Source organism: Pinus tabuliformis, chromosome X (genome assembly GCF_031772625.1).
Source record: "Pinus tabuliformis cultivar Carrire ecotype Pingquan chromosome X, CPIR1, whole genome shotgun sequence".
NCBI classification, from domain to species: domain Eukaryota; kingdom Viridiplantae; phylum Streptophyta; class Pinopsida; order Pinales; family Pinaceae; genus Pinus; species Pinus tabuliformis.
The window spans coordinates 273,595,359-273,609,600 of NC_142308.1; the positions used below are offsets into that span (position 1 = coordinate 273,595,359).

At 34.0% G+C, this 14,242-nt stretch overlaps 1 protein-coding gene and 1 pseudogene across 2 annotated transcripts in view; both read right to left on the reverse strand.

Annotated features, from left to right (window-relative positions):
* LOC149139446 (ABC transporter I family member 17-like) overlaps positions 1-7,320 on the reverse strand; it is a 251,129-nt gene extending 243,809 nt beyond the window's left edge. The window contains exon 1 of the mRNA XM_089446791.1: positions 7,036-7,320. Coding sequence (XP_089302917.1) covers positions 7,036-7,177 — 142 coding nt within the window. The 5' untranslated portion in view covers positions 7,178-7,320. The remainder of the gene's footprint in view (positions 1-7,035) is intronic.
* LOC149139450 (ABC transporter I family member 17 pseudogene) lies at positions 5,829-7,007 on the reverse strand (annotated as a pseudogene). The gene is made up of 3 exons (XR_016264501.1): positions 6,584-7,007; positions 6,322-6,509; positions 5,829-6,196 (listed from the first exon to the last, which is right to left on the reverse strand). The product of XR_016264501.1 is annotated as an ABC transporter I family member 17 pseudogene (transcript).
* Positions 7,321-14,242: the final 6,922 nt, after the last annotated feature.

A 14,242-nucleotide genomic window follows, 5' to 3' on the forward strand; every position in this document is an offset into this window, starting at 1 on the left:
CAGCGTTTAATTTGCGTCTATATGAAAAGGCGGCTAGTTTCTGTTTTTTGTTATAGTATGCTAAACTTGTCCTACACGTAAGTTTTGTATCAATAAACGATAAACTCAGAGTTTGACAAAATGGGGAGTCGATATTTATTTATTTATTTATTTTTTATTTATTTTTATTTTTTCTAGTAAGGAAAAAGTGAAATACATATAAGGAAAAAGTGAAATACATAGAGTTTGACAAAATGGGGAGTCGATATTTATTTATTTATTTATTTTTATTTTTTCGTAAGGAAAAAGTGAAATATATTACCATATGAGTTTAATTTACATATTTTGTCATTGCTGATAAATCATAATATAGATATCTTATATCATATATATATACATCGTTTTACTATATGTAACATGATATCTAGTTTGATATCTATATATAAAGAGGGGTTGTAGTAGCCATTTTGTATAAAAAAGAAAGATATCATCCAATGCATCATGAAAAGATATATATATTATCCACAGGTCACTATATGAGTTTATCGCCTAGTCACACAAGGAAAATAAATCAAAGGGAGCATTAAAAGAGAAAACAATGATTATACAAAAAATGCAACTGTAGTTACCCAGGAAATGGAAACACCCCAGCATCCAATATGGTGTCTCCTAGCTTCATTTCTATGTGCATACCATCCAGTTGTTCCTATAGCCCTTTCTTCGATAGTCAATCTGCAATTTGGTTGAAATCCCTTCCAATGTGCATAATCAAATAATTTTGGAAAGAGGACCAAAGATTGTCGATTTTCTTGAGCCATTCAAGGAGCATTTGTTGATTGATTTTTGCACATCCCTTGACATGATCAATGATAATCTTTGAATCCCCAAATATGTGTATAGCAAGGATGTTGAGGAAATGTGTGAACCATAAAAGGCCCCAGAGGGTCATCGCTTCAGCCCTTGTGTTCGTGCTCCTGCCCGCACTCCAGTGTACCCAAAATTCTTGATCTTGTGTAATAGCTATCCAGAAACCACATCCACATTTGTTTCTCTATGCCACCTCATCAAAGAAACCAGCGGGATACTCCATCTGTGGGCCCGACAGCTTGTGAAGATCTTTCTTAGGCCCATTGTTGAGTGATATTCCAATAGAGTAACACGAAACGATGCGATCAAATACCTGCATAAAGTTGTCCCTTGAGTTTTCAAAAATATATTTGTTGCACCATCTCCATATCTCCCAGAAGAGAATTGGGGGGATAATCCTCCATGGGGATTTTTGTCGACTCCACCAATGCAGAGTAATGTTTTCAAAACGGTTACAAGGAAAGCCAATACAAATAGCCAATTTATTCCATACCTGTACAGTGTTGGGGCATTTTAGAAACATGTGACCGTTGTTCTCCTCCGCATTCCTGCATATCACACAGATACCCGGTCCATGCCAATGTCTCTTTTGGAGATTTTCCCATGTGAGGTTTTTGTTTTTCCATACCAACCAAAAAAAGAGGATGATTTTGATGGGAATTTTTGTTTTCCAGTAATTATAGAAATCACATTTCCCCAAGAGTTGGACCTCCCGACCGCAGAGAGTGGTATATATATCAACTACCATGATGTTCCCCGCCTTCATCTTGCCCGTTCAAGCAATCTGGTCCCTATTCCCCTCTCGACAAATTCCTAAAAATTTCATGCCAGCACAAATCCGATCCCATTCCCTCGCCATCTGTCCGAACAATCCCAACTCCTCTGCACATTTCCAAGTCGGGCAAGGACCCCACCATGCTGATATAACTTGGTTCCAAAAAAATATACCACGACTGTTAATGCAACGAATGAAATCCTCTGGTATGCAACTGTCCACCCTAGTTCCCAAAATTTGATCAAACGCAATAATAACCCTCTGCCCTGACCCCATAGACCATGCAAGATTTTGAATGAAAAGTTTATCAATTTTTGTGACGCTGAGCCAGATGGCCGAACCCGATGAGATCCCAATACATCCTCTGCGAACATAGTGTTTAACAAAATGGCAATTTAGTCGATATCTATTAGAAATACAAATTAGGTTAGTAATATAAATTAAATGGGTAGAGAATGTTGATAGAAATTAATTTAGGAGGGAAATCAAAATATTTATCTCACACAAAAAACTCATAAATTTTAACTTAATTATATATTTTTAAAATTATTTTATTAATTATAAAAGTAATTTAATTATATATTTTTTAAATTACTTTATTAAATTATAAAAATAATTACTTTTAGAAAACAATATAAACTTGTAACTAGATTTTTAAATATAGAGATTCACCCTACTTTACTATGGATATTCTTAAATTATAAATAGGTTTTTTCACAAAGAGATGACAAATTTTTCTAGACAATCAAAAATCACATCCCAATTTTTTTTTCAAGAACTCCCACCATATGAGAGTTTGAATAGTGTTTTTGATGGTGGAAATGACTTCATCACCATCAAAAAATGTGGGGCACTCAAAATCTTGAAGCTTGACAGTTGTAACTAAGATTTATAAAAATTTATTCCATGGTTTTAGAGAAAATTTGAAGACTCGTTAGACTACAAAATCTATTCCATGGTTTTAGAGAAAATTTGAAGCCTCGTTAGACTACGACATCTCAGAATTATCATAAGTTATCAATACCATTCATCCAAAAATCATAACTGAGGGTCATATCATGGTCATATGACATTTTTTAATTAACCATTTTAATTAAAAAAACACAAACATAACTACATTTGAAATAAATCTCAACCTATAATCTGTAACTACTAGTAAAAATATTCTAAAATATTATGTAAAGGTTAAATACCTACCATCTATATAATATTTAATGAAGATAAATTAATATTATGAAAGTCTTATTTATGGTTAAATTGTTTTGTCAACTCCAATTTAGTAGATTGAAGTTAGTGAAAGCTCAAGTGATTGGTTTGTGGTATTAATATGGTGTTAAATATTTTAAAATTTTAATTATTTTTAATGGATATATCATTTTTGAGAATATAATTTAGATGTTTTATATTTTGATTTTTAATTAGTTTAATTTACCATTTAATTAAAGCTTATTGAATTGGTAAATTTAAATTATTAAATATTTTAAATTTAAATATGATTAAAAAATTAATAGTTTGAGTAATAGTTAGTGGATTTAATTCTTTCTCTACATAAATTTTATTTTCTAGAAATATATTAGTTTGTGTGGTAAAAAATTAAATATATTAAAAACTGTCATGAGTATATCAAATCTATATTAACAATATGATTTAAATAATATTTTTTATTAAGAACTTTATATTATAGAAAAAAATACATAAATATCAAATAAATTAGACAAAGAAAATGCAAAAGCTCTTAGTATTCTATTTCCATCACAGAAAACAAAATAAACTTCCAAATAAAATACATATGAATCAAAGCCAAATATAACCTAGCTACCTCCTATACATTCTAACATAAATACAAATGCAATTGTCCACAAAGAAACAACTAGCTCTAATGCCCCACATGCATTATAAGAACTGGCAATTACACCACGGTTGGAGTGCCTCACGCACTTGGAGACTGTCAGGCCACGAGAGATTAGACGAGAACCCAACTAACACACATACACATATATATCTAAGTCACATGACACGAGGACACGAGACACGGAGGACACGTAAATACGAGGTATTCAATACGAAACGCAGGGACGAGGTATTCAATACGAAACGCAGCGACCTGGAAACAGGACACGGGGGACCGTTTTATATATATTTAATAAAAATATATATATATATATATATTATATATATATTATATATTATATATACCGAAATATAGTTTTTTATCCATATTAAATTGCAGGTTGCAGCTTATCTAATCAAATTAAAAATAATTACTTCTCAAAGTTCATAGTTCACTTTAAAAAAATAAATAGAATCAAAATTTACAACTTACAAGCACATAAGAAACTAGTCATGATAAAAAATCATTATTAAAACCAAGAGAAACTTGACATGAATTTGATAAATAATTAACAAGTATGTCGTGCTTATCTATTTGAACTCATAATTTAACTTGATAGCAATTAGATTTTCAACTAGTTATTTCAAGATTGATTTGGTTGAGTGAAATTTGAGATATGCCTCTCCGAAGTTGAGGTGCCAAAAATACAGAATTGTAGTAAAATGCATGCCTAGGCTAAAATTCAAAAAATTTGATTAAAAAATTATATATATATATATAGATAGATAGATATAGATATAATTAACTAACTACAAGTTAATAAATTAAATTATGTAAAAAATTAAATTATATATAAAAGAAATTAATTAGATTTTAATTAAATGAATTAAAACAAATATTAAAAAATCATATTAAAATGAATTAAATTTATATATATAATTATTTTATTAAAATTTAATTAAATGTATTTATAAAAATGATTTAATATTAAAAGAAAATTCTATTTAATTCATTCAATATAAAATACAAAAAATATAATACCAAACCTTTTATAACAATGAATAGAATATCGTATATACAATAACGTTGGTATTACACCAACGAATAAAAAATTAAACATCTTAGGTATTAAACATCGAGCCGTTGAAGGGATTAGAAATCGTATTTTTTATGAAAAAGGTTCCAAGGTCAACGAAATCCAAGGTAGATCAAGCATCGAGGTTAAGTGATATCGGAGGTTCAATTAAAAAGAGCTCCGAATTATAGGGTTCTTAGCTCCGATTTATGCGACCTACACATCACCTTATATAACAATGTCAAAACTTATGACCAAATCCATCGAACGAACACTCCCGCAGCTCCACACGACAGCTCCAGACAACCGAAAATAACCCGGAATAGACCAATGCTTACGCTATAAACCATGTTTTTTTTTCAATTGTATTCAAAACATCGAAATACGTTAGGGCAACGTATGCTATGTACAAAATACTGGTATTCAAAATTTATGACACGAATGGAAAACGTCGAATACGTATTCGATTTTTATGACATGTTAAAAATCGTATTGGACACGTATTAGGGCCGTTTTCGTGTCCAATACGTAAAATACGGGACACGGGACCCTAGGGGACGTGTCCTGTGATTTATTATATATTTATCATCAACAATAGAAGATTTCATTATTAAATAATATAAAGAATAAAATAAATTTTATTTAAATAAAAGTGTAGTTTAATTTTAATGTATAGATTTTTTAATTAAAATTTGACAAAATAAGAAAGAATGATTTTTTTTAATATTCAAAATACATTTTAAATGCACGAATAGATTTAGCATTCAACTCTCTATCTACCCTATTTAGCAATCAACAATAGATTTTAAACTCAACTCTCTCCAATTTTGATTAAAATTAATAAAAAAACATATTATGGAAAAAACTATTTCATCACAATGCGTATCAAAATATATTACTATATTATGTTTTACTCATATTTAAAAAAAACTTTTCCTTTTATTTTATTATTTAATGACATTTTTTATTGTGCATATATATAATTAATTAATTAAGCTTGTTATTTTTTTTCTATATTATGTTCCTTTATTTTAAGTTTTAAAGTTAAGTTTTTAGTTATTTTATGTTTTAAAGTTTTTTTTAAAGTCTGATTTTTGGTTTTTTTTTTTAAATGTATTGTTAAATACAGAAATAAATATATCTTTAAAAAAGAATCCTAAAAACTCATAATTCAAAATTTAAACTCCTAATTTTAATTTTAAGCATCTAAAAACTAAAAACTAGAAGAAGTAAGCCACAACTAAAACTTCACATAAAAGCATAACAATTGCAATTGCTTTCTCACTCGACACGCACCGACAGAAAATTAAGCCGGAGGAATTCATTTCATAAAATTTCATTCTATTGCATTGTTTACAAATTTGCAATTCATTTCATCAAATTCCATTCAACTGCGTTGTTGTGATGGTGAAATTCAGGAGCTCAATTCAAGGAACTTGAGAGCCGTGGGATGCTTTGCATTGCAGAGCTGGTCGGGTTTCAGAGTCTCCACAATCTGCCCATCCACCAACAGAAAGACGAGGTCGGCGATTCTTTGAATCTGTTTCACACTGTGGGAGACCATGATAATGGTCATCCCCTTGTCCCTTCTCAGCTTTCCAATCGACTCCTCGATGTGTTCAGTGGATATGGGATCCAGGGCGCTCGTCGGCTCGTCCAGCAGCAGCACCTATTTCTCAGAACAACCAGAGTCAAATTTCGACAAAAGAAAACAATGAGAGAATCCTCTTCGTCCGCCGTAAAAAAGCCCCAATTCCCACAACATTAAACAAATTCAGAAAAAGCAAGACCGACCTCAGGCTCGTTGGCGAGAGCTCTGGCCAAGGCCACCCTCTGCGCCTGCCCCACGGACAAACTGCTGGCGGATCTGGCGGCCAGAGAGGATTCCAAATCCGCAAGGCTCAAATACTCAACCACCTTCTCGTCCGACAATTTCTCCCCGCGGAGCGCCGGCCCGTACCTTATGTTATCCGCAACGCTTCCTGTGTATAAAAAAGATTATCCCCACACAATTCATGAAGATGAACAAGAATTGTGTATCAAATTGATTACCGACCTTCGAAGAGGGCTGGCGTCTGGAAGAGCATGCCCACACGGCGTCGGAGGGCGAGCACGTCGAGGTTAGAGATGTCGTGGTTGTCGAGGAAGACGGAATCGACGGGCGGTTCCCAGAGCCTGTTCAGTGCCCTCAGGAATGTCGACTTTCCGCTCCCGCTCGGCCCTATTACTCCCACCACCGTTCCCTTCCATATGTCGACCGACACGCCCGACAGAAGGCTCGTCCCCTGCTCCGTCGTCCTCCAAAGATTTTTCACCCTTATCTTCGGATGGCGATCACCATCGCCCACAAACCCCTCCTCCAGGTCGTCCTCATCGATGCTGCGCAGCAGCTGCTGCTCATCTCCAAACTCTTTGCAGACCAAACCCCAAAGATAATAGTAATAATCAGAAGACAATAATGGGGAAGAAGCGTACAAAAAACACAGAGTGGGTGTGCACAATACGTACCGTTGAGTTCCATTGATAGAATCGATGTGCGACCTGTCAGCGGCGATTCAAGAGACAATTCTGGGGTAAAACCAGTGGAAGAGCGAGCTCTGTAAAACTCCCGACCGTTCTTCGCATGTGATCCGAGAGATGTTATTAACATTTATGTAGAGATTCTCTGAACTTATCTTTAGAACGCTGGCGTTCTAGCAGTAGTCTTCACTTTGATGTCGACCCCACTTACATTAAGTCACCCTCTAATCTATGTATATTCAGCGTGGGATACGGTTGTATCATATAGCTTCTCTCCGAATGGGTTTTCCTTTATAATTCGATTAAGATCCGATTGGAATTCTCAGTTTAGCCATTGGTTTCGTAAGACTTACGGCTTGTATTTAAATATTAATAATTACGGTATTTTATTAAGTTTTTATTTATGGTCTATGGAAAGTAGTGGTGATGGGGTGGACTACTCACACCTTTATTGACATAAAGTTTTCGATTTGAAATTTGTGACTACCAATCTAATCATATTAATTAAAGTTTAAAGATTGATATAGCTAAAACCAAATGTTATTTTAAAATGATTTTAAATATTTTAAATATCTCTTATATATTTAGTAGTAATTGATTCAAAAAGTGTAAAGGGAAGTTGATAAGATCGTTAAATTGAAAAAGTTGTAATTTTATTTCTTTAATTAAATAAATAATAATTGATATATTAAATTTAAGTTATGACTTCTCAATATTAAGATTAATTATTAAAAAAAATTGGTTTATATATTATTTACTTAATATAAATATTATTATAAAAAAATAACCATTGTCAAATAAAATTTTCATTTGTTAAATTTGAAAATCATCTGGTGTAAATATTTATGTTATTTTTCAAAATTTTCAACAATGTTTCAAATCAGTGTTGAGATGAAAACTAAACTTCATATTGAATAAATTTGATAACCAACTACCCAACCACACTTATACTAATTATCCACCTAAGTTTCAGGTTAAACTTTTGAACATTACGTATATCATTTTCCCACGTACACACCGTGCTTTAAAGGGAATCTAGAATTGTGTTATGAAAAATGACCCACATACACATTGTGCTTTAAAGGGAATCTAGAATTGTGTTATGAAAAACAGTGTGCTCTATTGTATATGCAAATTACTCTACCAACTCCCTCTCACCATAATTGTCCATAAATGTTCCCTCTCAGCGATAATTACGCCGAAAGGCGTTTTCTTTATGGAGTTGGTTGGGAAAACACTATTGAGGCCAACCAATCTCCTTGCTCTATTTTCGTTGCTCCTTCGTATCACAATTCAACACGTGGAAACTAGTTTTTCCTTTTCTTCAGACCCATCGTTTGGTACAGGGTCTCACCTTGGGAAATTTCAATGGAATGGTCGTCAAGATCTGGCATTGGTCACTCCATGTATTCTAAGGTCCAAATTGAAAGTTGCACGACATCTACATAGGAGAAGGGTTCGTTCTAAGCACCAATATCTTGGTCTAGAGCAGACATCAAAGGTTTAAGGTCCAATGAATTGAACTAAAGCAGCAACTGAGGAATTCTAGGTTGCAATGCCGCAGACCGGGGCCATAGGGTTGCACAACCAACCGAGCTCTATTCACCCGTTCATCTGAGCCCTATTACAGTCTGAGTCCATTATAGCGTAGACAACTAATAAGAAATTGCTATCTCCACAAACAAGTTCGCAAATATCCTAAAACAATTTGTTCTCCTATTTAGTAAGCTTTGGACCACATGATAGATGGTCAATTAACGTAGCTCATTTTGAGTAGTTTAGTATAGTTGAGTACACTCCACTTCGACCTCTTTTGATATAGAATATGAGCTTTAGGAAACACCACTTCAACCTTCCTTTTGTTAATATTCTACCTTTAGTCAACTACAGGGGGTCCAAATGAGAGGGAGAGTTCGACTTGCGAAACGATGTCTTTGCATGGCTGAGCAATGATATTTCCTTCACATATCGAGCCCAAAATTTTGGTAGCACAACCTCAATGTCTCTTCCAATCACAGATTTGTGTTTCAACCCATAATTCAAGCCACAGACTCCCACAGAACTCGATTCTTACGACCTGAAACCCTCGCTTTCCAGGAAATCGTTAGAAATCTCAGTATTGTTTGCTTTCCGCAGATTTCTTTTGTGCATGTCCCAGAACTTGCGTCTTTTACTTGGGTAAACTCAAGGTGTGCCTCAGATGAATATTCGTAAAGATTTGGGCTCCAAAACTTGCTCTGTTCAAATCTTTTATCTTAGAAAGATTCGTTCAACCTCGGGATGTTCTATCACAGACCTTGCCCAAAAACTAGCTCATTGCTCCTTAGAGGGAGAGAAATCCTGAAGCAAAACAATAAAATTAACAAATAAGGTTTTGTTTATATTATTTTGATTTATTTGTAAAATTTAATTTAATTTCATATTTTATTAAATTTGATATTTTGAACTTTTAATTGATTTAGGACTATTTAATTCGACTTTAATTTTCTTGTTATGTGATTGATTTTTCTATATTTACGCTAAAAGACATTTTCTCTATTTATTTAGTTGGGAAAACACTGCTAAGCCAACCCAATCAACACGCTCCATTTTCGTTGTTCCCTCCCATCGAAATTCAACACGTGGAAACCATTTTTTCCTTGTCTTCAGTCCCTTCATCTGGTACAGGGTTCTTCCAGTATGTAAAGCAAAGAGAGATTTTATTTACCCTCTACTAGATTGGTGCCATCTCCTACACTGGCTTAATTCTCCATCTGTTTCCTCTTAAGCCTCTTCTTTTCTCTTGCATCAATTTCTTTCTCATCAACATAACTAGCAAATGATCGTAGAACTTTTGCACTCCTAGAAGCAAGGGAATGAGATTCAGAGACATCACCATCTTCATTGTCAGTTCCAAGGTTGATGAATGAATTCACAAATCCTACGACACAGAAATACAAAGATGGCAATGAAGGATGCAACTTTGCTAATCAGGAAACGACCCAAAAGCTTTTCAGGCCTAGTTGATTGGATTCGAGTTGATCGTCGTCTGAGGTGCATCCACTTTGACTTAACCATTTATCATGAATTATCTGAAGCTCACCAGTCTCTGACAGGGTCAGAATTGTTGTTGACATGTCAATTACTAGTTGCGAACCCTTTGGGAAGGCCTGTTAACAGAAAAAATTGAAAGATTTCAAAACAGTAGTCCTTAAATTTGTAAATAAAAAAGGAAAGCCCATATCAAAAGGACAAGACTTAATAGTTTATGAGAAATCTCAGCCAAAAATAGGTGCATCTAGTAAAGGAGAGTTTGCTTACAAAACCCCATCCACTTCTAGTAAATTGCTGACCAACAATTGCAAATCCGCATTGAGTTGATAGAAAGTACTGGGCATAAGGAAGCTCATCTACAATTGCAGCCACCCTCCATTGTTTGGTCCCAGGGACAATGCTTCAGCATATTTTTGTGTAGAAGCGAGGGGGATGAGTCTTGATGGGGCTATACCTAGCTCCTCCGTTAAATAGTTTCTTGCAAAGGATCGTGTCTGATATCCTATAGGAGCGTCACTTGCTATCAAACTATATATTCCTTTAATTGTTGGTGATAGTTTTTGTACAGTGAAGATTGAATTCAGCCTTGTTGTATTGCTTGAATTGATGATTAAAACCACAAACAACCACGTAATAAGCATGACTCGTCCAAGGGTGCTCATATTGTTTTCTCCTATGTTAAGCCCCAAATTTTGTGCATCAGTTTAGACACAAAAGCATGGTTTCATACAATTGGAGCTTCTTAACACACTAAATAGGCATGCCACACTACCTACGAAATCCATAGTATCAAGGAACAAAAAATTGTCCTACATATTCAAACATTTTAAGCGGTTCAAATCTTTGGAATCTTGGAAACAAACATCAAACATAGCTTATACATTTTGCAGCAAATACAACTAGGGAGCTTGTGATAAAATAATGAATAGGAAAAGTTACATTACTCACTGTGAGAAAAGAACAATGTTGAGAAGTTGAACCTGCACAAAATAAAACACAAAGCTGTAAGATGTTTTCTTTTGTTAGAAATCATAAGTTGGAGGATCTTCAGTGAATTCTCCAACAAAACCTAATCCACAAACAAGCTGAAAGTAGCAACGCCACAAATAAACTTCAAGAGAGCATAACACAAGTAGACTGAGTTGATGTAGGTGCCCTTAGACAAAGAATGATTCAACACACTTGAATGTGATGATTATATAAATGAGGGATGTGGTGTATTTATACTACTGGTATGGTTAAGGCACTAGCCCCAAGGAAGAGGCTAGGCCCACCTTACCCTAAATTAAAATAAAATGTAATAATGGTGTAACTACACTACTAATTACATGATGACTAGCCCCAAAGGAAGAGGCTAGGCCCACCTTACCCTAAATTAAAATAAAATGTAATAATTGTGTAACAACCCACTACAAATTACAGGATGACTCATTAAGAGCCTCAACTATGCAGAAATTTGTTGGCATGTGATGGCAAGTGAAGATAGCCAAAATATCTTGACACTTTTTGGATGTTTAAAATGTAGCTAAAAATCGTCCCACCGTTGACACTATCTTGTATAAGAAATAGTGTTGAAGGTATTGGTGGACTGTTAGAATTATAGTCGCCATGAAGATTATGTAATGTCGCTTTAGATTTTTAATAATGAATCTTCATGATAATAGTTGGTTATGAATATAGTAAAATTATAATATTTAATTTTCTTATATAATTTAAAAATTAAAGAAAGAATTTGCTTTGTGTGACTTAAAAAGAAATATACCATACAAGGAAGCATCTTCAATAAGCTAATTGTTAAACATTTCTCACTAGTATTTAATAAACTAATCTAGAGGGATATAATCATGAAGATTCCCACAACCACTGTTAAGGTCGATTAAAGACCCCCCTTTTATCATTGCATTGAAAAGTACCATTATTAGCATGTGAACATGTGGTTACTGCTTAAGCTACACAATTTCACATAAATATGAGCTTGACCAACTATCTTCACAGAAGTAAAATTCCATTTGAGGGGAAGTATTTATGAGAAAGTGGGAGTTTTCCGAATATTGTAATAGAATTCCTTTTTTTTTTAATTATGACCAGAAGAAATGTCATTTGCAGTCAAATGAAATGACATGTGGGGTGGATTCACAACAAATTATAAAACTATAAATGCCTTTGACATGCTGGTTTGAAGAGAAATGAAATGAGTTATATTAATACCTAGAAGTGACCAAAATAGATCAATGTAACTCTAAAATAGAAGTAAAAATAGCAACGGAGGAGTGCCTTGAGCATCTCCGAAGACAAGAAACAATGAAATATCAAATATCCCTTTGCTTTACATACTTGAAGTCCCTTAGAGTATGTAAAAACTCTAGGTAGCAGGTATTCTAACACTGTAAACAAATGTGAAATCTCTACTGCATGGCAATGTTGGAAGTATGGGGAACATCCCTCAAGTGCCTTGTGGCAAACCTTAAACAAGGAGGTGGATAAATTCAGTGAGCCTTCTCTTTTGTCGACTGGGATTGAGGGAAGGAGAGATCTTAATCACTGCTTTGGGCCATATTGGACTCAAGTAGAGGGCAAGGAAGATTATTTTACTATGTGGATAGATAAATTGTCCAACACTTTAGGCCAAGAGGGTTATGGCGACGGATTGACAATCCACGACAACTTTTGGTTATCATAATTCTCAGCTCAGGTCTAGTTCTTACTATTTATTTATCAAACTTGGAAACCATATTGTATTCTCATCGCAAACATTTCATTTTGATATCCAATGAGATGGAAAAAAAGATCAGCGAAAACCAATTTGAGGAGGTAAGCCACTCTTCTCTTGATACCGTTGGTGGTATGTTATGGTAAAATGGATGAAACTTGAAAATATATATTTTAAGGTTATAAGTCTATCTCCCCTTTGTTTTGGGTTGGAGTTGAGTTATTTCTCCCACTGGCACTATACTGGTCTTTTAATTGCCTCTTTACCAAACTCCTTCAGGGGTGAGTTGACTCAAGTCTGACTCCAATATTTGGGGAAAGAATCAAATCAAGCCCATTAAGATATAACTTGGTCTAGAGAACTATCACTATAGTCAAATTGACTATCAAACTTTATTCTATCTTTAAAAGGGCATAAAAATCTCATTGTCCTTGTTTATTTATCTGATTCCAAAACTTGGTCTCATAACATACAGGTGGAAAACCACCTGTCGATGCCCAGAATCTATGGCATTTTGTAGTGTGTGTTATCATCTATAGCATCTGTGGATGCTATAAAAAAGTAAGACTCAAGTAGAGATCACATCCATTGACACGGCCCCTTTTGATTGCAAGGACTAGAGTGGTTCTTGAGGTTAGAAATTTGTTCCCCTTCAGTGTGGCATTGTTCACTCCATAAAGTGACATTGATGATGCACCCTGACATGTATCAAAAGGAGATAGTTTCCTTCCACATTCCCAGCTCCTTTTTTCGGATTTCCTTTGCACCTCTCTGTGCAATTGCCAATATTTTATGTTTTCCTAGAATAGGTGGGAAAAATTTATAATTTCATCGTAGAAATTGTTACAGGCTTGCTACTGGGTGGAGAAATTGTGGGATTAGAGGTGGTGTGTGTTGTTTGGAGCACCCTTGATGCTCGAAACCACTCACAATAATAGGTGTTTCTTTTTGGAATTGGTTGGAAAGTTTGTTGTCTAATAAATAGTTGTATTTCTTTAACATGAATTAAAAGCAATTATACACCTATCCTACCTTGAATGCAAGAGTATGGAATATTTAACATTTTGTGGATCCAAGGGGTTATAGGTAGATAAATAATTTGAAAACAAAAATGAAAGCACTTTGTGTATCCAAGGGGTTATTTATATTTAAGTACAAAAATTATAAACATCTAAATTAATCATAATTTTAGGAGATCACAAGTCACTTTATAATTAAGGCTTATTTTATTTCTCACAAACGAGCGAATTTGCAATTCTAAAACAGATAACACTCTAACTTGGTTTTTATTTACAAAGAATAAAGGTTGTTAATTAGGATATAGTTACAAATATCACTCATATGAATTTGTAAGACAAATCAAAGTAAGAAGAGCATTGCAAGCTCCATATTCATCAACTATGGGGCCATGCATTTACCATATCATACCATAAATAACTACGCTTCACATTT